We start from the raw sequence: 27,009 nt of genomic DNA on the forward strand, positions 1-27,009 counted from the left end.
TAAACTTTTATGACTAAATTGGTAAAGTTTTATTAACCATTTAAGTGCATACACAAGAAATATTGTCCTGTGCAACTCTGTTTCTTTAAAGAAGTGTCTATCCAGAAAGAGTTACATCAATGCAGAAAAGATTGTAAGTCCCATCAATTGTGATATGACAAACAATAGACACTTGCCTTGTATAAATCATTGCCACTAGAATGAATTACGAGAACTGCCTGTTTAAAAAAAACAGTGGCAAAGGAAGGCAAAGTGTCTTTGTGTGTGGGAGGTCCTTCACCAGAGATACAGGAGTGATAATTGTGTAGCATTTGATTGTATTTCAAATAGCTATGCAGTCACTTATCTATAGTTTCCCTGAGTCATTTTACTCAGAGGAAAGGCTGTAACAAATGAACACTGGTCACGGGAAATGTAGAAATGCAAAGGACTAGAGAAACATTTCAGCAAATCTGTCCCATTCCAAAGGTCAAACAAGATACATGGTTCACTTTCTATATCCCCCAGTTGATTTCCTCCTCAGTTGCTTCAGAGTGATCGGCCAGGAGTTTCTTGGTCAAACAAAATGCTGGAGGAACTCAGCAGGTCAGGCAGTATCTGTGGAGGGAAACGGACGGTCGACATTTTGGGTTGAAGCCCTTCAGTAGATGACTACTGGAAAACAATTTAAAATATTTAAGTAATTAATTGAAAATGCTAATTATCTGAGACTTCCTTGGAAATGAAAAAAAAACTACGGATGCTGGAAATGTGAAATAGATACAGAAAATGCTGGAAATGCTCAGCAAGTCAGGCAGCATACACAGAGATAGGATGAAGAGTCTTTGACCTGAAATGTGAATATGTTCCTCAGACTGGCTTGCTGAATGTTTCCAGCATTTTCAGAAACTTACCTTTCTCTCTCACAGCTTGCCTTCTCCATTGAAATGAATGAGTCACTGAACCCATGCTACATTTAACTTGATATGCATTCAGAAAGCAGATTGTTCAGATTAAATGGTAGCATTTTGAAGCAGGTTCACTAATGGAGCATTGTCAACAAAACCCAAATAAATGCTGATATTCTTTGGGAAAATCCATACCACTATTCTAATTACTCCATTCCCATGATTTGGGAATTGGATCCATAAAGTCCTTAGTGGTGGATGGAAATTTTACATCACCACAGTTCCACCACAGCAAATAGTCTGCTTTCTCATTTTTTTTCCAGTTTAATTAGCACAATCTAGAAGTAAGGTGCCTTTGAAAGGTGTAAATAATTGGTCATTTACATTAACTAACTTCTTTAAAAAGTTAATAAATTCCTGTTTTATAAATGTGTAAGTTATAAATGTACTGCAAACAACCATAGGGGGAGTAGCAATGAACTTAATAGTATATACTGTATGTGTGCTAATGTATTGTAGAACAATTGACAAATGCAAAAGTAGTTATATATGCCTGTTTTAACTGATACCATTTAAAGTAGTTTCCCAGTGCAAATATTCATACATTTTGTTACATAATGCATTTGAAGTGAAACATTAAATCCATACACAAAATTTAATTAATTTAGTGTGTAGCAGTGTAAATTGTTTTATAACTCATGTTAGTTTGTTTTCTGTAATGCAGAATTAGAAAATTAGAATCTATCCTTGTCCAACATCCCGCAGATTAAGATTCTTAATCAATGTGAAAGCATAATAAATAGGGTTAGGGGGAGGCCATTTGGACCCCCAAACCTGATAATGGCTGAGTTGATCTTTGGCCCCAACTCCATTTTCCTGCCCAATCCCCATTACCTTTGATTCCACTAAAGCCCAAAAATCTGTCAGCCTTTAATATAGTTAATCACACTGTATTCACAGCCCATCAGGATACAGAACTCAAAAAATTCACAACACTTAGACACAGCTAGTAGAGCTGTTAACCCACAGTCCAGTGAACCAGGTTCAATCCCGTCAGTGTGGAGTTTTCACAATATCCCTGTGACCGCATGAGCTTTCTCAGAGTGCTCTGGTTTCCTTCCACATCCCAAGGACGTGCAGGTTAGTAGGTTAATTGGCGACAGTAAATTGCCCCTACACTGTAGGTGAGTGGTAGACTCTGGGAGCAGTTGATGTGAATGTAGGATGAATAAAATATGACTAGTGTGGGATTTGTGTAAATATTAGTCTTGGACTTGGTAGGTTGAAGGATCTGTTTCCATGCTGTATGCTTCAGTGGCTCCTTAAATTCTGTTTAATTAGGGTGCTTGATTATTTTGTTACATCAATATTCACATTCTCTCTTCTCCTCTCTCCCATCGGGCACAAGATACAAAAGCCTGAAAGCATGCACCACCAGGCTCAAGGACAGCTTCTATCCCACTGTTATAAGACTATTGAACGGTTGGTTCCCTAGTATGATAAAATGGACTCTTGACCTCATAATCTACCTCGTTATGACCTTGCACCTTATTGTCTGCCTGCACTGCACTTTCTCTGTAGCTGTTACACTTTATTCTGCATTCTGTTATTGTTTTACGTTGTTCTACCTCGATGCACTGTGTAATGAATTGATATGTATGGACAGTATGCAAGACAAGTTCTTCACTATACCTTGGTACATGTGACAATAATAAACCAATTCCAATTCAAAAACTTCCATTTTACTAATTTTTCTAAATGCACCTGGAGTCATTTTTTTCACAACTATTTTCTTCATTGTTTTGAAAAGAATTAGGAAATATGCATTTAATGGCAACCTTAATAATCCTTACTCAAGGAGTGGTACTTTACAATCATCATTTTCTGTTAATTTTAAAAAGCCCAAACTCAGAATGTATTTACTTGATATCTGACAAAGTCTTGACACTCTTTGGTATTTTTGCACCCTATTGCCATTCTGGTACAGGCTGTGTGAAGTGCACACCTTTGAGCATGGGACCAGGGAAGTAGTCAAGTAATATTTCATGAAACCATGCCATGAAAGGGAGCACCTTCCAATCAGCAACCTCCACACACAATTGCTTCATGTGCTCATATTTCACTCCACTCTGTTACTTTTAGCATGGCATTAATGTACATGGGAAGAATTTAGCGTTTGAGTATTAAGTACAGAAACTTCTCCAATTGTGATATATATTCATCTGTCAATATCATCTTCATAATTACATCCAACAGAATTATCATTGCAACAGTTGCTCACATGATACAATATATTTCCATTCTGCTGTTCCTTCCTTCACGCTTGTCTGTCACGTGAATATGAAAGGAATTTATAAGCTACTAAAAAGCAATGATTAATCTTAGAATCACCAATTAGCAAGGATGACGATTCATACTATTATATATGCTGGCTTCAGATTGGAACTAGTTATTCCAATAATAGTCTGCTCTTTCCTGTCCCATTTGCTATCTTTTCCATTATTATCTAGCTCTCACTTAAATTCTATGATTTACATAAACAACAAAGTTGTATTTATGGAACACCTTTCAAACTTCAGGACATCCAAAGCATATTACAGCCAAAAAAATACCTTTAAAATGCATCAGAGTGCTTCAACATAGGAAACACTGCAACCAACCTATCTTCAGGACAGTCCCACAGAGTGCACAGGTAATGTTTTAGCAATGTTGTTTCAATGCCTGCACCATCCTGGTCACCTTTGAAAAAGTAGCTTGGGTTCTTAAGAGTCCAGATAGGGCTTTGGTTTAATATCCTCTCCAAAGCACAATTCCTCTAACACACCCTCAGTTGAGTAACAAAGAAGATTATTGGTTCAAATCTTCAAGACATATCTTGAACATATACCTGCCTGACTCAGTATCTTAATAACCTTTTGTTTGAAGATTATCTTTGGTCTTTTTATTTAATTAGTTACTGATTTACCAATGAATGAACCTTGATTATTTACCCACCAAAAACGCTTTCAGAATTTGTCTCCTTGATACTTTCTGTTCACCTGCATTTTGACCTGATTTTTTTTGAGTATCATAACTTGTCTTCGCTTGGTATTCTTCTAGTTAATCCATGTCACTCTTTCCCTATGACTTTTGCAACCTGCCTGTAATTGGGTGCCCAACCTGTACACAACACTCTGAAGTTTCTATATTTTTGGCACTTCTTCTGTACCAGCAGCCTTGCCTTTATGCAGTGCCTCCTTCTTAGACTCAGACTTCATATTTCCTTTGATTTCTGTCATCACCCACGGAGCTCTGGACTTTGCCAAACTTCATTCCTACTCAGATTATGTTTCGCCTCCCTCCTATTCCTGTTATTCAGTGGTCCAAATCTTCTCTCATTATCAAAAGATTTGGGTTTCAGTTCCATGCTGGGATTTGGCCGCATATTCCAGATCAGTTTAGAACTAAGGGAATGGTTCAGTCCTGACCTCCAGTGCTGTCTGTGTGGAGCTTGTACATTCTCCTGTGTGTTTCCTCCAGGCACTCCAGTTTTCTCCCACATCCCAGACTTCTGGGTATGTAGGTTAATCAGCCGTTGTAAATTGTCCCTAGTGTGTGGGTGAGTGGTAGAATCTGGCAGGAGTTGATGGGAATGTGGAGAGAATTAAATGTGATTAGTGTAGGGTTAGTGTAAATGGGTGCTTGATGGTCAGTGTGAATTTGATGGGATGAAGGGCCTGTTTCTGTGCTAAATGACTGTGAGTGCTGCATTGCCCTTTGAATAAGACGTTAATCAACAGACGTAGAGGTTGAATGGTTCACTTCTGTTCCTTATTTATCCATTACCTACTAGGGCAGACATAAAGATGCCCTGGATTTTACTTTTGTTCCAAAGCAGATCATAGACTTTTCCCATCTTGCTGCTATTGGAGGTGTACTAGGTGGGATAAACATCATTATTTGTTATTTGCAAAGTGCTGACTATCTTTTGTGGTTGTGAAGAATCTGGGCTGTGCCAAGTGTAGGGAACAAAATGTTACATTAATATAGATTCTCTTTTCCCCCTCATCTTCCTTTCATCAAGCTGCTGTAATGTTGATTTGTGTAAAATTCTCCACCCAATGAATTTGATTTATAGTTCCTTTCAGCCCACTGGTGCTTTCCCATTCACCTTGTTTGCAGGGATTTTTTTCTCTTGAATTCTGACTCAACATTATTTGACAATGAACATTAATCCTTAAGTTTTCTCCTACCTTTAACATGTAGTTTAGGGAAGTGTTCAACAGAAAGGTCATCAAACTAATTTTGATAAACACATACACGGATATTAAGGCAGGTAACCAAAAGCTTGGTCACAGAGGTGGGTTTAAATAAATACAAGAAACAATGTGGTAAAGAGACAAGTTAAAGAAGCTTAAAAATTCAAATATCTAAAGCCTAAGCAGTTAAAACCACAACAGCCAATGATGGAATGATTAAAGTTGAGGATGAACAGTTTTGGATGGGGGTTTTAGGACTGGATTTCATACAAACCATTTACTTATCCCATCCAATTCATTAACCAAAACCTGGTCAAAAATTGTATTCTTCTTTGCAGGATTTTAACACATCAAAATAGTAACTGTTCTGCAAACCTCTTCCCATTTTGACCATAACATCCAAACTAGCCTAACTGGATGATGATGCTCCATAGTGCTCCACTTCCATCTTCAAACCTTTCGCACTGAGCTGAAATATTGAATGGTTACAATTCTTCTCCTTAATTTTCTGTTTAGCACGTGACAATGAATGCTCAATACTTTAGCAAAGCTTCTTGATATCTTTCAGTTCATTTGACTTCGATTTGCCATTTCCGATTGTGGTCTTTTTTCCTCGTGGCCCTCGTTAATCAAGTGGACTGTTTTGGAACTTAATGAAATCAAAGCGAGTCCATCAATAAGGAGTACAGTAGCATAAATATAAATACGTTCCCGTTTAAACCCTGAAGTGATTTGTAGCCTGCAGCTGCAGCCGGCATGAATTGAGGTCTGCAAGACAGATCTCCTTTTGTGGAGTTTCTGCAGAAAAGAGGCCACTCTTTAACCTCCGGTCCGTGCTGGTGTCAGTTCAGAATGCAGACAAATAGAATTTACATTTGACATAAAATAAACATGACACATTGAGGTCAGGGTAGGAATCTGCACACCAATTCATTTAGAATACAATTACCATAACTCGGCAACACTGAAAGGAAAGAAACTGGCTGTTGCCTATGAATTATTGTTGCATTCTGTACACATTGAATCTCTGCCAAGCTTAAGACAGATTTTTCAACCAACGCACATGCAGGACATCAATAACAAAGCCAGATTTTACTTTTTGTTGCTTTTTAAAAAAAATTATTGTCTTCTTTATACATTTGTTTTCAAGATCTATAGGCATTGCCGGCAAGGCCAGCATTTATCGCCTATCCCTAATTGCCCTTGAGAAGGAAGAGTTTTGAGCTGCTGCAGTGCTTGTGGCGAAGGTACTTTCACAGTGCTGTTGGGAAGGGAGTTCCAGGATTGAGACCCAGCAATTATGGAAAAACAGCAATATATTTCCAAGTTGGGACACTGTGCAACTTCAGGGGAGTCTGCAGATGGTGGTACTTTGCTGTACCTGTTGCTCCCGTCCTTCTTGATGGCAGGAGTTAAGGATTTGGGAGATGCTGTCGGACTGGCTTGAACAAGTAACTGCAATGCCTTTTGCGGATGACACACACTGCAGCCGCTGTGTGCCAACGGCGGAGGGAATGAATGTTTCGGGTGGTTAACAGAGTGCTCATCTTCCTTGAAGTGCTCACTTGTGTGGATGTTTTTGCATGATGTAATGAGTGTGACCTGGGTTACAAAGAGCCAGTTTGAATCAGGGTGAATACAATATTCCAATCTTAGAAAATTGCAAAAAAAGAACTGCTGGAGGAACTCAGCAGGTCAGGTAGCATCCGTGAAGGGAAATGAACAGTTGACATTTCGGGTCAAGACCCTAGACCCCTCATTTAGACTGAAGGAGCAGAGGGGAGATAGCCAGTGAGGGAGAGAAGTGGAGGTATGTGAGAGGTGGATGCAGGCGAGGAGGGGTGATTGGCAGATGGAGAAGGGAAGAGTGGAAATAGGGATAAAGGGTGGGAGGTGACAGGTGGAGGCAACAAAGAGCTGCAGATGATGGAGTTTGACAGGAAAGGAAGGTGGAGCATGGAACTAAATAAGGGAGGTGGGGTGGGCAGATAGGAATGGTGGGGGGGTTGGGGGGGGGGGAGGGAACCCAGTGGGAGGTGTGTGTGGGTGAGGGGCAGATGGAGTAGGTGGACGAAGTGTGCAATCTGTTCCGCATAGCTCTATGTTCTGTTGCTTTGTGCTTAAATAGTCACTGATGCAGTGAACTGTTAGAAGACTAGCTGGGGTGAATCCGTTAAAATCATTGGGCTTGTTTGGTGTAACAGGCTTTACCCATCATTAAATACTCCAAACAACCACATGCCCCAACATAAATTCATTGGGGTAAGAAAATGGGAGATTTGTGCATGGAAAAAACTCTCATAACGAAAGTGAGGAATGATGAACACAGTTTGTTTCGTAATCATTAATAGTGGGAGGAACAAAGGAATCTATGTACTTGAAGCAGTCAGTGTTTTGAACGTTATAAGGTCACTTATTTAGAGGTTGACTCCCTCACACTCTGATGTTCGTGGCTAATACTTCGTTCTCTGGCCCGGTAACAGTCTTGAGATCGCAAATGCCAATCTAGTGGATGAATCCACAAAATCATAAATTTACACTGAACTTTTCAATACCCGTTTTCCTCCTTAGAGTCTAGAACATTACTTATTCTGTATTGCAGCTGCTTCCTGCCATCTGTAAGCAAACATTATCTCTACAATCACTGCCCTGGTCTCCAAAGCTATGTTCAAACCAGTCGACCAAGGAACACTGCTTTAGGATACTTCTTCTTCAGTGTGGGCCACTGAACAAAAAAGTAATCTGACAGACTGTACAGTATCTTCCCAGAAAGGGACAAGGTTTCCACACGGCAGATGCTCTCGATGTAGATAATCAGCACCTTCTTCATTCCAAGTATTCGGAGCAACAGAGCAGATATACAGGGGGGCACACATGTCCCTGGTCCGTTACACAGAACCTGCAAGGAAACACAAGGGGAAATTTGCATGGTTTGAGAAGTCAAGTCAAGCCGTGTCATCAGTTTGGTCCTGTTCTAAAGTTGGATGCAGGGTCTTTACTGTCTTAGTCCGACCGAAGCATAATTTCAGAAATACTTCTGGGGAGGGGATAGAGAGGGAGAGAGGATAGAGAGGAAGATGGGAAGAGGGTAAGAATCAGAGGAAGGAGAAGAGGGCTAGTGCTACAGACAGGGAGGAAGAGGTCTCGCACTATGGCAGGGCGGGGGAAGAGGATGTGGACATAAGAGAGCGTGAGAAGCATTGATTTTTCAAAACAGCTTTAATTTTTGAAATATCCATCTCTAAGTCCTCTGCCAAAATTTGACTAGTACACAGTTTTATCAGACAGCTGTACTGAGATGATTAGATTCACCATGACAATGCATGGTGTGATACTGAGTCATACAGACCACAAGGGCAGTTGGTTCAATCCCTGGTCTGAAGGGGCTTTAGGAAGGGGAATTCTTTTTCCAGGACTCCCACTCCTATGATATCTGATGCAAGGTTCACATACGTGAATGTCTAGATAATACAAAATTAGCCTGACTGTGATGCTCTCCTACCGCTTGACTAAAATTTCCACTTCAGAGAGGGGAAAGAGAACTCACACTTGGCAAAGTCCTTGAAAGCTGCCAGCTGCAGAGAGCCGTGGCCAAACAGGAGTTGTGAATTGCAGGACGCAAAGAGCCAGAGAGAGTAGATCCAAGAAGTATTTAAAATTGCTTAATTTTTCAAGGTTAACAGCCCCGCTCTAGATCCTGGGTCACGATCTAATTCAGTTAATGAATCACTGACCAAGGAAAGCATTGTTAAATTCCACGAGCACACTGTAAATGATAAACGCCATGGTGCCAAAGAATGGTCCGATTTTATTAACGTGTTAGATGAAGTAATATGTTGAAATTAAACCCTCATCATCAATGGCTCATTTTGCCACAGCCTGTCACCATCAATGTGAAGAGCAGGAACTTCAACAACAAAAGACTCGTTTATTAATTCCAAAACCTTACACTACTGAAATTGTCATTTTCCCCCTTTCCCTTTACTGTCCTCAGATGGCTCTCCACCCACTTATACACAGTTGCTCCAAACCCACAGAACTAATGCTGGATCTCAGATAGAAAATATGAAAAGCCTTAAAATCCCTCTCCTTTTCCCAAGCTCCCATGTGTCTGGTTTTCCTTATGAAGTGCAGTAGTGCAACCCTCTGCCTGGGCTCCATTCCAGCTCTATCACTTTTCTGTTCCTCTATCCCCATGTCTACGATCTCATCTGCTATTCTTCCCTTGCCTTATCATTTACCTCAAAACCCTTCAATCCTCTACCCAGGTTCTACCCATCTCAGACTGTTCAAAGCTCCTCTATCCTCGTTCTCCCTGTGTCTGCGTGGGTTTCCTCCGGGTGCTCCAGTTTCCTCCCACATTCCAAAGACGTAAAGGTTAGGAAGTTGTGGGCATGCTATGTTGGCGTCGGAAGAGTGGCGACACTTGCGGGCTGCCCCCAAAATGCTATGCAAAAACTTGCATTTCACTGTGTTTCGATGTACATCTGACTAAGATATCTCATCTCATCTCTTAGTGATAGTCACAGTGTCGTACAGCACAGAAACAAGTCCTTTGACCCACTTGGTCTGTGCTGACCTTTTTTGCCTGTCTACACTAATCCCAAGTGCCTGAATTAGGTCCTTATCCTTCTATTTGTGAGTGGATTGGATTGGAGGACCAAGATTGTAATAAATAATCAGCACTCAGCAGGCTACCAGTGTGGATTTTCCAGAATCTGCTGGCACGGGATAATGCAGCGAAACCATTTCAATCAAGTCAGAGGGTGTAGAAGAGACCACACAGCACAGAAACGGGCCCTTTGACCCAACTCATCCATGCCGACTGTGATGCCTATCTATGCTAATTCCATTTGTCCACATTAGGTTCGTATCCCACTATTGCTTTCCTGTCCAGGCACGGTAGTGTAGCAGCTAGTGTGACGCTTAACAGCACCAGCGACCCGCGTTCAATTCCAGCCACTGTCTGTAAGGAGGTTGTACGTTCTCCCCGTGTCTGCGTGGGTTTCCTCCGGGTGCTCCAGTTTCCTCCCACATTCCAAAGAAGTATAGGTTAGGAAGTTGTGGGCATGTTATGTTGGCACTGGAAGCGTGGCAACACTTGTGGACTGCCCAGAACACTCTACGGAAAAGATGCGTTTCACTAGGTGTTTTGATGTACATGTGACTGATAAAGATATCTTTTCTTATTTTAACTGTCCTGATGCCTTTTAAACGCTGATTGGATCAGCCTCTACCACTTCCTTCACAGCTCGTTCCATACACCTACCAACTTCCCTGTGAAAAACTTGCCCCTCAGATCTTCAAATTTCTCTCCTCTCACCTTAAACCTATGCTGTTTAGCTTTAGGCTCTCCCAATCTAAAAAAAAGACTCTGACTATCTCCCCTATCTATACCCCTTATCATTTTATAAGCCTCTGTAAGGTCACCCCTTCTATGTTCCAGCAAGAATAAACCCAGTCTATCCAATCTCTCATTAGAAGTACAGCCCTCTATTCCTCTCCTGGTCTATTCATTCCCTTATTCACGACCTCTGCTGAGACCATCCCATGTGAACCCTCTTGCTTTAATACTGCACTTTTTGCAGCCTCTGGACACACAAGGGCAATTTCCAGACATTCCGAAATATTGTCACAGTTGTAATGCAGAAAGTATTAAAGCCAATTTGCACACAGCAAGCTCCCATGAAAATCAGTCACACTGGCCAGGTCTGAGGGATAAATATCTAAAACACAATGAGGAGGAAAGAAACAGCCTGCACAATGCCTCATTTGAGAGAAAGCACCTGAATAGTGGAGTTCCCTCAGTGCTGCACTGCAATGGCAGTCCAGATTATGTGCTCAAGTCTCTGGAGGGCAACTTGAACCTGCACCCTCATGACTCTCACGTTTCCTTTGATTTGAAGGTGTGCAGACTATTCATTTAGATTATGACTATTCATTTAGATTAGTTGTGGAGACAGCCTAGCACATCACAGACACCAGCCTCCCTTCCACTGACTCTGTCTATACCTCTCACTGCCTTGGTGACGCAGCCAGCATAATCAAAGACCCCACCCACCTGGGTCATTGTCTCTTCACCCCTCTCCCATCAGGCAGAAGATACAGGAACCTGAGGGCACATACCACCAGGCTCAAGGACAGCTTCTATCCCACCATTATAAGGCTATTGAATGGTTTCCTTATACAATGAGATGGACTCTTGACTTCACAATCTACCTTGTTATGACCTTGCACCTTATTGTCTACCTACACTGCACTTCCTTTGTAGCTGTGACAATTTACTCTGCATTCTGTTATTGTTTTTACCCTGTACTACCTCAATGCACTGTGTATTGAATTGATCTGTACGAATGGTATGCAAGACAAATTTTTCACTGTACCTCGGTACAAGTGATAATCATAAACCAATACCAATACCAATGAAAGGCCACCCTGGTTTAAAAATTGATTTACGTTTGAGTAAAGTTCCAGTTCAAATTCTGAAGTTACCCTTTTACCTTGGAGACTCAAGAGACTGCTGATGCTGGAATCTGGAGCAACAAACAATATACTGGAGGTAGCTGAGTTCCTCCAGCAGATTATTTGTTGATTCTGCCTTCCTTTTTATGTTACCTGATATTAAAAGGGAAGTCTGCTTTATGCCCTGATATAGGCTCCATTGTCTTTCTTGTTGTTTGTGTGGGCCAGAGTCAAACAGAGACTGCAAAGTGTCACTTTTTTCACACAAACGTTCCTTTGCAGACGCATAATCAAAGAAAAGAACAATTAATATGGCTTCAGGACTTTTGTTTTGATATATTTTACAAGAATTGATAATAAAACAAGCATTGTGTTATCATGCTGACTCTACTAATTGGTTTATTAGCTTTCTTCATAATTAGTACTTTTCTGCCAATTTCAGAGGGAGATCACTAAACCCTGGGGATGGTTGTTCTAAATGTTTATGTTAACTTTCAGTTGTCAGGAAGTATGTGTTTGCCTGGAGAAACAGCCCATTGTGTGAAGTATTGGTTATAAATATCTAGTGGGCCCAAATCAGAACAGAGCCCAATACCACCACAGGAGCAACATGCAGAGTCATAGAGTTGTAAAGCACAGAAACAGGCCCTTCAGCCCACCACATCCATGCCGACCCTCTCGCCTATCTACACCTATCTCATTTATCCACATTAGGACCATATCCTTCCATACCTTGTGTATTTAAGTATCTGTCTAAATGCCTCTTGAATGTAATAATCGTATCTGAATCCACCATCTCCACTGGTAGTGCATTCCAGATATTGACCACTCTTTCTAAAAAAAATTTGATCCAAGCAGACTAGTTTTTCAAAAAAGTGAAGCCAAGTAGGAAATGGCACCAACACAACATCTTATCCAGACACAGCACTTGACAAAGGAATAAGGTTTCACAAGATCGGTTCGGATGAAGGTGAACCTAAGTTTATTTGAGACTATCGCCAATCATCACAACCCATTCCAAGTGCTGACCCCATTCTGTGGGAAGAAATATTTCCTTGCCCCGACCTCAATGTACACCTCTCAACTGGGATATTCTTTGTTGTGGTCCTGTCAGATGATGTAAAAAAAAGTCTCGGTTCACTCTGTGTTGAACTAATCAGTATCCTTGTTCATATACGGTCTCTCTTCTCTAAGGATGAAGACCTGTGTGATGTCTAGTGCTGAAGAAAGGATACATGGTGTGAGCAGGAAAGTGGTGTTGAGGTAAAAGAAATACACTGTTGAAAGAAACTCAGTGGATCAGGCAGTATCAGTGGAGGGATGGTTGATGTTTTGGATCGAGACCCTGCGTCAGGACTGTGAGTGTAGGAGGGAGATAGCCAGTATACAGAGGTGAGGGGGACGGGTGAGGTAAGGGCTGGCAGGTGATAGGTGGAACCAGGTGAGGAGGGAGATTATGGGCAGATGGAGCCAGGTGGGGGAGGGGTGGAGTTGGGAGACAGCGACTGATGGGTGATAGACAAAGACAGATAGGAGAGAAGAACAAAACCTACAGATAAAGCCAGATAGGCGGAAGGGAGGGTGGAGGTTGGAAGACGATAAGTGGAGACATAAGAGGCCACAGATGCTGGAATCTAATAAGTAAGGAATGTCAAGTCTGGATCAGCCATGATCTTACCGAATGATGCATCAGGCTCGACAGTCCAACAGGCATACCCCTGCTCCTATGTTTATTGCATCTTTCTACTGTCTTACTTAGGGTACATACTGCAACGGCAGCCAATGCAAGCTTGAAAAGTTCAGTCACCCTGTTTCCTGCAAGCAAAATCAACTGTCTAATGAAATCATTTTAGAACCATTAAAATGAAAAAAAAATTGCATTTTCATTCACTTGCTGGATCAAGTGTTGCTGACTGGTCACCATTTACAGCCAAGCTGAACTGCCCTTGGACATCATTTCCTCAGGAGATCTGCCCACCACAGCTTCCAACCTCCTGGTGTAATTTAACTGTTACATTAACCCATTTTGCTTCACCCTTTCCTTTTGTTTTACTCATCCCTCCTCCACTTCCACTGCTACTGAAAAATAAGTTGTTTTTTCTTTCTCAATTCTGAGGGTCTCAGATCTGAAACGTTAACTGTTTTTCTTCCAAAGATGCTGCCTGATCTGCTGATTATTTCTAACATTTCTGTTGTTCTTTCTGAATTGCCCTTGAACTGGTTTGCTGAGTCACTTCAGAGAGCCGTTGGGACTTAACCACGTTGCTATGGATCTGGGCGGGATCACATAAAATCCAGACTGGATAAGGACGGCAGCTTCCTTCTCTGAATGTCATTGGTGAATCAAATGGGGGTTTACACAATGCATTACAGGTTACCCCCATGTTACAGGGAGGGTTGCGTCCCTAGAAAACGGTCCATATCACCATTTTCCGTAACGCGAAGCTGTATCATCTGCGGAATCGTGAAGAAACGTGAGTTATAAGAAAAAATCTTGTGTTTATTTCTTTACTTTTATTTCCCCACACAAATTCCATGAGAGTAAATTTTATTCCATATTTCAAATTTGTGGATTCTTTAAGGGTGAAGTTCCATTATCCAAACACCTGTAGTGCAGGGGTCCCCAGTAGTTTCATGATCACTAGTCCTGACAATTTACTCCAGATTTATTTAATTTCTTGAGTAAAGAAATAAGCACATATTTCATAATATTTAATTTCTTAAATTCCTCAGCTGCTATGGCACAGTTGGATCTTGTGCCCTGGTCATTGACCAGCTCTCTGAGGACTAGTCTAGTGACACAGTCACTGTGCTCCCAGAGCCATGCAAACATATTAAAAATGAAGAAAATGATTTACAGGAAAGAATTCCAGAAGTCAGCAGGCTCTCAGAGCAGTACTGGAAGGGTAAACAGTTCACTGAGTCTGAGAGAAAAGTCCTGATGCAGGGTTTTGACCCGAAACGTCGACAATTCCTTTCACCCACAGATGCTGCTCAACCCGCTGAGTTCCTCCAGCAGATTGTTTTTTGCTCGAGTTCACTGAGTCTTCTTTGAAAGCCACTGCCTGAACAGCAAGCAAGGAAAAAAGTCAGCAAGTCCACACACAAGTACATGCTTGACGAGCTGCACAAGATTCAGTGGGCCGAAGTGCCTGTATGACTCTGATTTCCGAAATGTTCCACCTCACGAGCTGTTGGAAAGCTGACCATTTTAGGTCCTCCTCTCTCCAGATATGCTCTGATGATATGAGGAACTGATGTGTTCCAGAGCATCTCAGTTACTTCCGAAGATACAGAAATAATAGGACAAAATTTTAGACTAGCCTGGGATCTGATCCAAGGTTGTCCAGGAGCCAGCAGGTACGTTGCACGCTTTCAGGCAGCTCTGGGGCATGTTCTTGGCCAATCCAGTCCAGACTGACTCTGGAGACAAGGAGGTTCAGCACACCCGGAGTGTGGGGTGAATAAATTAAGTTGGGGTAGGATTAGTGTAAAAATGGATGCTTGATAGTTGGTGTGGACTCGGTAGGCCAAAGAGCCTGTTTCTTTGCTATATCTCCCCACAACTCCGTGACCTGTACAATCCGCCTACTGCTTTTCAAAGATAAATTGCTCCTCCGATAATCCACTCTCTGTCAAGATGCCAGGAGAGAAAGCATTCATCTGGATGGTCCAGCTTTCCATGACTGGAATCCCATGGGAAGTAAGAGCAAGAACGTCTCAGATACATAATGCTGCAGAATGCAGTTCAGAACGCTCATAAAAAGCTGGATCTATAAATACACCAGTTTGTAATTTGATGTTATATATTACTTTCAAATGGAAGTATTATAATCTTGTTTTCATAGTGTCGACATATTAATAAACTCAATTCTCTTCTTCTTCTTCTGTCCCTTGGGATCAAGGATAATTTGCTTCCACTCCAGTTCTGAAAAGTGGAAGATGTCAGTGCATGAATTCTGTCAACGTCAGTGATGGTTCACATTTCCTTATGTCAGAGAAGAAGGTCAGACAACCCATCGTGCCTGAGGCAACTTTGAGCCCATTCCCCCACTTATTTCCCATAACCTATTCTCTCTCACATGCTTATTAACCCTTTCAACACCCCCCTCCCATTCTCCTTCACAGTAGCATAGTGGTTAGCATAATGCTTTACAGTGCCAGCGACCTGGGTTCAAATCCGGTCGCTGTCCGTAAGGAGTTTGTACGTTCTCCCCGTGTCTGCGTGGGTTTCCTCCGGGTGCTCCAGTTTCCTCCCACGTTCCAAAGACGTACGGGTTAGGAAGTTGTGGGCATGCTATGTTGGTGCCGGAAGTGTGGCGACACTTACGGGCTGCCCCCAGAACACTCTACGCAAAAGATGCATTTCACTGTGTGTTTCGATGTACATGTGACTAATAAAGAAATCTTATAATCTTATCTTACATACACTAGGGGCAATTTACAGTGGGCAATTAACCTCCCAACCAGCATGTGGGACGAAACCCACATGGTCACAGGGAGAGCATGCAAGCTCCACACAGATAGCACCTGAGGTCAGGATCAAAACCAGGTCACATGTAGACAAGTATGTGCACCCAAGCTTCAGGTGCACACCCATATATGGACCCAGACCTCAGCTGCAGATTCACATGTACATGGGCCCAGATGTTGAGGGCACATGCACACCCACACGCGTGTGCACAGAAAGGCTCTTGTCTTAACCCTCTTCCATGCTTCTGCCACTAGGCTCTCCCCTCAGCTCTCCCCCCACTCGAGTCTCTCTCCCTGCTTCACACTGAGCATTTCCCTACCTTTCCCTTTACTCATCCCCCTACCTCTTAGTTCCTTCTTTCATCACCCTCCCTCTCCATCTCCTCCCACATGTAAACCCTTCACCACGGCCCCTCCCCACTCTCCAATTATCAGCTACTTGCTCTCCATGGCAACCCTCCAACCACTTGGGATAATCTTTAGCCATCTGCACGATGCTCAAGGCGGCAACATCTATCATCAAAGATCCCCACCATCCAGGCCATGCCAGCTTCTCGCAGCGACAACTGGGCAGGAGGTACAGAAGCCTGAAGTCCCACACCACCAGGTTCGAGAACAGCTACATCCCTTCGACCATTCGGTTCTTGAACCAACTTGCACAAGCCTAATCATAACCTCAGTATTTCAACACCATGACCACTTTGCACTACAGTGGACTTTGTTTTTGTTCTAATTGTCTTCTTTCTTGTATAATTTAATGTTTAATTTATGATTTCCTTGTGACTGTTGTGTGTCTGATGCTATGTGTCTGTGATGCTGCTGCAAGTAAGTTTTTCATTGCACCTGTGAATACATATACTTGTGCATATGACAATAAACTTGACTTTGACTTTGGGCAACATCTATCATCAAAGATCCCCACCATCCGGGCCATGCCATCTTTTCACAGCTACCATTGGGCAGGAGGTACAGAAGCCTGAAGTCCCACCACCAGGTTCAAGAACAGCTCCTTCCCTTTAACCATTCGGTTCTTGAACCAACCGGCACAAAATCACTAGAGTTGAGCAACACTATGACCACTTCAATCACTCTGCACTAAAAGTGACTTTTTTTTTGTTCCAATTGTGTTCTTTCTTGTAAAAATTGTGTTCAATTTATGTTTTTCTTGTGAATGGTGCTTATATGATGTTACATGCCTGTGATGCTGCTGCAAGCAAGTTTTTCATTGCACCTGTGCGTACATGTACTTGTGCATATGACAATAAACTTGGTTTTGACAATAAACTGGGTTTTGACTTTGATGTGAGCTGACTGGGGTCACCAAGGTGTTCTGCAGAAGGGTTGGTCCCAGTGCACAGTTTGTGGCTGCTGCATTCATGCCGAGGGAATAGGAGCATCTCCCTCAGCTGCCATGAGTGCCATTATATTTGAACTTTGGACAATTGATATTTATACTCAGGGCTGTCACATCTCAGCTCCAACTTATGAAAAAACATTTCTGAAAGACCTGAATCTTTCAACATACCTATGTATAGGAGTCAAGAAGTTATGATGCACCTCTATAGAATTCTGGTTAGGCCGCATTTAGAGTATTCCATGCAATTCCGGTCACCTCACTACAGGAAGGATGTCGAGCCTTTAGAGGGGGTGCAGAGCAGGTTTACTCCGAAACTGCCTGGATTAGAGGGCATGTGCTATCAGGAGAGGCTGGACAAACTTGGGCTCTTTTCTCTGGAGAGGCAGAGGCTGAGGGGTGATCTGTTGGAAGTGTATAAAATTATGAGGGGCATAGATAGCGTGGACAAGCAATATCTTTTTCCCATTATTGAGCGATCCAATACCAGAGGGCATGCAGTTAAGGTGAGAAGGGGTAGGTTCAGAACAGAGGTGAGGGGTAAGTTTTTTACTGAGAGAGGTGGATGCCTGGAATGCATTGCCTGATAGATTGGTGGAGGCAAATTCATTGGGGGCTTTTAAGAGGGCCTTGGATGGGCACATGAATGAGAGGAAAATAGAGGGATATGGGCATTCTGTAGGTAGGAGGGAATAGCTATGTCGGCACAACATTGTGGGCCGAAGGGCCTGTTCTGTGCTGTATTGTTCTACGTTCTATGTAGTGTGTGAACGTGCTCCATAAATCCCACTCCCAAACTTTCACACTCACTACAATGAATGGAAGCTGCAGAAAGCACAAACCACCCCTCATATAAGTTCTCGCTCAACTTTCTGCTCGACTAACCTTAGAACAGGTGTGGATTTTCAATAGAACATTTACATCATTAAACCACGTCAACAAACAAAATCTCACGCAGTACATCCTGAATGAAGCTTTCAGAGACTGCTTGCCCTGAGATTGAAGAGCTTCCAGACACGTCCACCATCAAACTTTAAAATTCAAAGTTGCTGGATGCAGGCACATAGTCTTATTCCACTTCATAAAAAGTAAACAGACTCATTAATGGTGAACAGAATTGAAAGATCTGCACTCCTGCCAAAGCAGGTGTAACAGAAGATGTTGGGAATGCATACGGCTTTCTGTAAACAAACTTTGATTCAGGAGTGAATGGCACACTGCTGGAAGAACTCATGTCGACCATTCTTTTGTCTCTGCAGATGTTGCTTGTCCCGCTGAGATCTTCCAGCAGTTTATCTTTAGCTCCGTATTCACAAGATCACAAGACAAAGGAGCAGAAGTAGGCCATTCTGCCCATCGAGTCTGCTCTGCCACTTCATCGTGAGCTAAACTATTCTCCCATTTAGCCCCAATTCCTGGTCTTTTCCCCATATCCCTTGATACCCTGACTAATGAGATACCTATCAATCTCTGCCTTAAACACCCCCAATGATCAGGCCTCCACAGCTGTACGTGGCAACAAGTTCCATAAATCCACAACCCTCTGGCTAAAGAAATTTCTCCGCATCTCTGTTCTAAATGGGTACCCTCTAATTCTAAGACTGTGCCCTCTTGTCCTGGACTCACCCAGCAGCATCTGCTATCTCTTGAGCCTCCAAATTTTGATTCAGTATAGCAGACTGTCCAAAGCCAAGGCTACCCACGTTAATTGATACAACCTTCACAACAGTATGATTAAGCCTCCAAGTATTTTGCTCCAGTCAATGATATGGTTGCATAATTTAGGTTTAATATATGTTTTTCTTGTGGATGTTGTGTCTCTCATGCTATAAGCCTGTGATGCTGCTGCAAGCAAATTTTTCACTGCACCTGTGTAGACTTGTACTTGTGCATAAGACAATAAACTTGACTTGAGACTTGGTTGGTAGTAACCCACCATAATCAGACACCACTTCAGTATTCGGGTTGTTCATTCAGTTCATTCACCCAAACCACCCATTTGGTTTGGGTGAATAAACTGAGGAAGAGATATTCATCAATTCCCCCCTCTGATAGGAGGTAGCAGAGTCACTGGAGATGGAGGTTAGGGCTGGAGCTTGTATCCTGACTCTTTACAGATGGCAGAAACCAGCAGCCCCTTTTAGGTAAACGAATGCTCTCCCTAACACTTAGGAACAAACATTGCAGCAAAGATGCGTAGTATCATACAACGTGTAATTTAATGTGGGACCTGTTTGGGACTGGTCCAAAAGTGTCACTGGAAGTGGCAGAAAAAGTTCTTAAGGAACAGGTGAGGAGATGAGCTGGAGTGATTTATGAGGTCTCCTGGCAGAACTCTAAAATAAGAAAGGGCTTGGCTGACCCATTGATGCACTCAGGTCAGTCCATGGTGTCTCGACAAGTCAGACAAAACAGTCATCTTATCGCCTCCCTATCTCTTATATTTGTGTTAATTATAAACTGGGGTTAGAAACTGGATGTCCAAAAAAAACCTGCTTTTCTGGTTTTAACCTCAGTCTATTCAACATAAATTCCAATCAGTTTTGCTGAGAAACTGGCAGGAAAAGCGGGGTCACCAAAGAATGACCACCTGTTTATTTCTGACCTGTTAATTTTGTGACTGGTTGCCCAGTAAACTTTGATCAATGAAAATTAGAGGTTAAAATGGATTGGTTTTAATTGCTGTCATTTGATAATCCTATTTAGAAGTATTTCCTGCAGAATAATGCAAATAACAGGAGAGAAGATAACCACTTGGCTTCTGTGTGGGTAAAAATCTCTTCAGTTATAGCTATATGCTCTAATCCCATTCCCTGTATATTTTTATATTCTTTCATTTTAAGTCCGCATGCAAAACATAATTAGTCTCTGCCTCAATCCCTACTCATAAAGCAAAAATAACTCAGAGCATGAAAAATAATCTCTACTTCCCCTTCCTTATTTCTACTGAGAGTCTTCATTTAACTCTCCCTTGTCACACACATACCAATCCGTGCATTCTACTAGTTACCTTTGAAAAAAAACATTTCCTAATTTTAGAAATTTCCATTAGATTTCCCTAAACACCTCCATTCCTGTGGGAAAACAAAACAACTTTTCAAATATCCTACATGTATATACATCCGTTCTTTCTGGTCTGGAGGAGACAAGAGCAATGTTGCCACATTCAGCAAAAGATGTTTGGAGATACTGGGGAGGAAATAGGTGTGTATTTCGCCATTTCTTGGGAAGGAAGAGGTGTGGGAGTTGTCAAAAAGGAAGCAAGGTTGCCAATATCGGGGTGCATAGTTCTGCTCCAAATCTTCACAGAGGCACAGCCACTATGATGTGCTGCTTTGTTCCCCGTGTCCCCACGCCCTCCCCCCTCCCATCTCACCCCATCCCAATGCCTCTGTCCTATTCCGCCAGAGTCACAATCCTGGTTCCAATATCACATCCCATCCGGGTGTCCTGACCATCCTCCTGTGCCAAATTGCTGACTCCTACGTTCCTGAGCTCAATCTCCCTGTGTTCCAATCACTCCATGCATGTACCAGCTCAGTGAGGCAGCGGGTTGCAGACATTGCTGTGTCATGAAGCTGAAAAGGCTCAGATTTGTACTGTCTCATTGCAGTGACAAGTTTCAAAGTAGCACACAAGCCATCTTAAACCAGGCCAGATCCACACAAGCAGATAGATGGTCTGCATCCTGTTCTAATCAATCTTTTCGTGATCCATCTTATGATCACAGTCACAAGGAAGCTTTATATTCTGCCTTCACCAGCTCAAGGGCAGAAGGTTGCTATTGTGTAAAGACCCTGTACAATCCTAATCACTGCAACTTTCAGAAATGAATTATTTTTGAGATAAAATCCCATTTCTATTCAAAAATGGTAAAGGTGGCAGGCAAGGACAAGCTGCCAGTTCAAATCATGCTGCAAGTCTGCTAAAAGTAAGTCACATCTATGACCTGATCAACGTTGTCTATCAATGAGACTGGCAGGTTGGACAAGGGAGCTCAGATACCTGATCTCTGCACTGGATGATTTCCTCTTTATGTCAAAAAAGCACAGACTGTGAAAAGCCTTTGCAATGTTGACAAGCAGTGTGGAGGCACCAGCACAGCCATGGACAGTATTAATTGCATCCCGTAGCTGAACCACTTCAAAGGAACACAAAGGAAAGTAAATAGATGCCAAACTGAAGGAACTGTTAGAATGGGTGGCGAAAGGAAGGTGACTTAAGTAGGGTCTTAGAGGAGAGCAATGTAGTGAAAAGGCTTGTGGCCCAATTCCAGAGCTGACAATGCGGCCACTAACAGTGGGCAGAAGGAAGTGATAATCACAAGAAGTTGGGTTCAAAGGAATGGCCAATTCAAGAGATTTTATCGCTGCAGGAGACAAGAAAGGGGCAAGTCATGGAGATTTACGTGGTTTGGTGCTTCCTGTGTTATAGCCATACTTCAAGGGTACTTAACCATCTATTAGCTTTTTTAGGGTGTTTTGTGATGATGAAGGAGACCATATAAATGCAAGCTCTTTCTTTCTAGTGGCTTGAAATACTTCAAAGAGCCAATGATGTGATACTTGCTTGTCTAAGTTTACTGGGTTCCTGGCTTGGTCTCAATGGTATGACAGTTCCTTGAGTGGGAATAGACCTGCTGATTAGATGGTATCACATTCACTTACTTGATTGTATAATTAAGTGCTGCAAAATCAATATAAGTGTATTCTTTTTTCAGATTTGGCGATCTGGCCCCCGTTTTGCTTTAACACTGAGCTGTGGCCCTGTGCTGCCAAGTGGCCACAGCTGAATGTTAAAGCTAACCTGGGGCCAGTTTACTCCAGGGATGTGCATAAAAATTAAAGTACAACTCTTGCCAAGAGAATGCTGCACAGTCTGAGTTGCTGTCTGTGAGATGAGATGTTAAACTGAAGCTGTGACTACTCGCTCACTGTCGTTTAGTCACAATAAATCCTTTGGCATCATTTTGGAGAGCAAGAAAAAAGCTCCCTGGTGGGGTTGTGTTGTAATGTTATTGACTTCTCTCAAAGGGGAAATATATAGTGTTCTTAAATAACTTGTATACAGGTTTGAGCGCGTGCAGCAAAGAAAGGGAAACAATGATCAGCCATGTGTGCGTTCAAATACAAACATAATCGTCAGAGTTTATAAGTGCTGTGATCAATAATTAGCCCTCAATTAACGTGACTGAAAGGGATTATGTTGCCATTAACTGACTGCTGTTTGTGGGAGCTTCTTACATGCTGTTGCATTTGCGAAAGTATGTGATTAATTGTGAAACACTCAGGACGTATTGAGGTCCAGCTAATTAGTATAGTTATGTTAATCATACTTTGGCCATTTTCCTCAAATATAAACTTCAGTGACCTTGTTCTGAAGAAGTGTTGAAATTATATTTGTACATGAATAACTCAAAACAAACATGAAATAAGCAACTAAGGCCCTGACTAATGTGTCAGAACACTACTCACTGTGCACCTATCAACAGCCCAAAATATTTCTGCAAACTTTAGAGTTTGGAATTCCTCTAATGAGGTGTTTGATTAGAGTTGAAGTTATGCAGTGGTTATGGCACCTGCAAACTCTGAAATGTTAACTCCTTTTATTTATAAGTAAACATACACATTGCTGCTCTTTTCCAAAATGACACCACAAAGTGTTCGTCTGAGAGGGGTAATGGGGCCTGCAATTATTTCATCTGAAAGACAGCATCTCCAGTCGTGCAACACTCCCTCTGTACTGTAGTGAAATGTCACTTGATCTCATCTTTAATACTCTGGACTAAGATTTGAACATACACTCTTCTGATTCAGAGGCAAGAAGTCTGCGTGGGTTTCCTCCGGGTGCTCCGGTTTCCTCCCACATTCCAAAGACGTACAGGTTAGGAGCTGTGGGCATGCTATGTTGGCGCCGGAAGAGTGGTGACACTTGCGGGCTGCCCCCAGCACATTCTTAGCAACGCAAAAGGATGTATTTCACTGTGCGTTTCGGTGTACATGTGACTAATAAATAAATATCTATATCTAAGAAGTGATCCGATGAAGCACAGATAATGCTAACTGCAACAAAGAGGCAGGCAAAGGCTTCACATAAAAGGATGTCAGAAAATACTTAATGGTCTACAACCAAGTCACACTGTGAAAAGGTGGCAGAAAGACAAAAGGAGGGCCAAACAGTGGCACGGAATGTGTGGAGGAGAAACTGGCAAGAAGTAGGAGAGACAGATCAGATCTTAGTGATTAAGTTCAGTGGTGGAGCAGTGAACTGTTTTATTTGGTTCATGAGTTTGCATTTTTTTTTAAAAACTTTATTTATACAGCACAGTAACAGGCCCTTCCGGCCCAACGGTCCGCGCTGCCCAATTACACCCATGTTAACCTACTAACCCGTATACCTTTGGAATGTGGGAGGAAACCGGAGCACCCAGAGGAAACCCACGCAGACGTGGGAAGAACGTACAAACTCCTGACAGCGACATGAATTGAACCCGGGTCGCTGGCGCTGTAACAGCGTCACGCTAACCACTACGCTTGTGAGTGTCTCCTTTTGTTTTAGTCGGTCAAATCACAGATGGTTCTTCCATTAATGGTTCCACTCCCTATCCAACAATGTCAATCTGTCACTTCTTTTTGCAGATGCATATAGACCAGGCTTTCCAGTATGTGTTTGATTCATAGTTCTGATATCTGTGGCTGTTTGATCATTTTCCTTTCAAGAAAAAAAAATTATTGTTTCCAAAACTATGTTCATTAAAAAAGGGAGGAATCTTCAGATGAGAGTCTTCCAACAAACTGTCCTACTCGATTTATAGCTTAGACAGTATATAAGCAGAAACGACCTCTACTTTGTACAGAAGTTTAAACAATCCAGATCCACCAGAATTAAAAGCTCCAGTAGATTAAGGGGTTGGGGGTGGGGTGGGGTGGGGAGTGACTGGGTAGAAGGCATGGTGCATTGAAAATTCTGGCCTGAGCTCATTAAATATATTGAAGTATACACAGCAATAAAGAACAGTGCAAGAAACAGGAATAGGGGCAATTGTACTGGTTTGAGTAGGTTCCACTGAAAGCTTACAGTTTTTTTTAAACCTCTGACATGACCTCTTTAAAGATGTTTATGTGTGCAGTCCTGTGATCTCATCATTTTGAAATGCTAGATAGTGCCATGACCCCCAACAAAAAACATACAAATTCTGTACAGGAAAGCATACAGCTTTAGAAATGTTTTCGGGAAACTATGGAGTGAAAAATATAAAACGTCTAGAGACTCGCTTTTGGAAGTACAGTAACTTGGAACAGATATTGAGATATTCAGTTGACATGCTGAGCATTAAGGGGAAACTCAGAGGTGTTCACACTCAGCAATTTAACTGTAGAATTATGCAGGTGTGATTTGAAGAATATAACTTGTTTTAGGACATAGAACAGTACAGCACAGGAATAGGCCCTTCGGCCCACGATGTTGTGCCAAACTAATTAAACTAGTAATTAAACGACTAACTAAACTAATCCCTTCTATCTACACAATGTCCATATACCTCCATTCTCTTCATATTCATGTGCCTATCTAAGAGCCTCTTAAACACCTCTTATCGTATTTGCCTTCATTACCACCTCGGTAGTAAATTCCAGGCACCCAGCACTCTCTGTGTAAAAAAAAACTTGCCCTGCACATCTCCTTTGAACTTACCCCCCTGACCTTAAATGTATGCCTTGTAGCGGCTAGCTACACTACTATAGAGTAAAGACACGGAGTCTGTTGCTTGGAGTCAGAAGTCGATTGCTCAACAGGGGTGCGGGGCGCCTTTTAATACCGAAACTCTTCTCGCGCTTCAGTTCCCGCACTGACGTCACGCACGTGTCACCTGACCTTCCTGCGCGCAGGCTTTCCTAGCCCAATGATGTAGAAGAAGGAGGGCCCCGCGCCATCTTGGGTTGGGGCCTCCGACGACGCTCGCGATCTTGGGAGCCGGCTCAATACCAGTAAGGTGAGTTGCCACAGCCTTCTAGTATTAGACTTTTTTTTATTATTATTATTATTAATTAAAGCATTTTAGCTCCTGGAGCTTTTACAAGTCTCAATAATGATTTACGAGCATAAGTGCCCTATCAGTAACAATGTACAACAATCCCTAATGTTTAAAACAACACTACAAATGGATATCTTTTTTATTATTTTGTTTGAATATGGATTCCTACTCTTATCACCTTTTCTATGAATTACTACATTATGTACAGATGATCATTCGTGGGGTATTTTTTTTCTCCTCAGATATGACACATGCGGCAACATCAATTGACCTATTAGTATTAAAGGTCCTGCATCCAGCACTGGCTTCCTGCTTCTCAAATTTCTGCTCTCACACTGAGGAAGTCAGAAATAAAAACAGAAATGTTGTAAAAACTCAGAAGGTAGGCAGCATCTGTGGAAAGAAAATCAGTTACCCATTCAGATCTGATGAAGGATCTTTGACCTGAAATGTTTCTCTTTCCACAGATGCTGACTGACTTGCTAAATTTTTCCAGCATTTTCTGTTTTTATTTTTTGTACCACTGATTCATATGGAAGAATCTCTGAATTAAAATAAAGAAAACACAGAAATCATGAGTGGGTGGGAAGTTGCAGATGAGTAATTATGGAAGTGTCAGCCACTGCTCGATGCCCATAAACTTGTCCCTCTTCTGAAGTATACAACCTGGGTTGGCACCTCAGTGCAGTACTGAGGGAGTGCTGAAGTGTCTGAGGTGCTGACTTTTCAACAGGGTTTTGAGGAAGGGCAGTAGCCAAGCCAAACATTAGTCTTCAATCAATCTGAATGAAACAGGTTAGCTGAAGCCTATCTCTGCAGTAACCACATGTCACTAGCTGTGAAACACCTTGGAACATCCAAAGATTATGAAAGATCATCGATATATGCCAGATATTCACCCCCTTCCTTCCTTGAAACACTGGCTAAAATCCAAGAGTAATTTTTTAAAAAAGGATATTTAACTCATTACCTAAATCAAAATGACCTATTGCTTGGCAAAGGACTTTGTTGTTATAAAACAGCACATTTCCCAGCTCAATGAGTAATGTCCAGGGAGATCTGATATATTAAACTGTCATGTTGGTTTCCATCAAGCTTGCACTTTTCTACTCATCGCACTGCCTGTAACTTAATCCATCAAATTTTCAAGTTAGTTGCCGCAAATCTGCTTATTCCACTGATTGCCAAAGTTGGTCAACTTTAGCCCAGATTAGGGTTGTCTTGGGAATCCACAAGAATGAAAGATTAATCAAGGCAGTCACGGAGTAGCCCATTTTCTTTGAATGCTTTTATCTATAAATTCAGCACATGTGGCGGAAAATAGAGTCTTCAATTGGGCTGGGCAATAAACCCCCTCTTTAATATATCCAAACAGAATTGGTAACCAAAGAGCTGGTATTTCTAGCGATTTTAGGAGCGGTTTTGGGGATCTAATTTTGCACTCTGCCTTGTAGCTGCTCTCTGGCTGATACTTCACCTTTTGCATATTCAGATTAGTTGGAAATCATGCACAACCTCACTTAACAAGCAATAGTTAAATGCAGATCCCATAATCAGTACTTC

At 42.1% G+C, this 27,009-nt stretch overlaps 1 protein-coding gene across 2 annotated transcripts in view; it reads right to left on the bottom strand.

Annotated features, from left to right (window-relative positions):
* Nucleotides 1-1,596: 1,596 nt before the first annotated feature.
* The window catches only part of alg14 (ALG14 UDP-N-acetylglucosaminyltransferase subunit), a 74,507-nt gene continuing 49,094 nt past the window's right edge, over nt 1,597-27,009 (bottom strand). For both annotated transcript variants that reach the window (XM_052013018.1, XM_052013017.1), the window contains one exon: nt 1,597-8,024. In XM_052013018.1, coding sequence (XP_051868978.1) covers nt 7,794-8,024 — 231 coding nt within the window. In that variant the 3' untranslated portion in view covers nt 1,597-7,793. The remainder of the gene's footprint in view (nt 8,025-27,009) is intronic.

The sequence above is a fragment of the Pristis pectinata genome, chromosome 3, assembly GCF_009764475.1.
Source record: "Pristis pectinata isolate sPriPec2 chromosome 3, sPriPec2.1.pri, whole genome shotgun sequence".
In the NCBI taxonomy this organism is placed as follows: Eukaryota; Metazoa; Chordata; class Chondrichthyes; order Rhinopristiformes; family Pristidae; genus Pristis; species Pristis pectinata.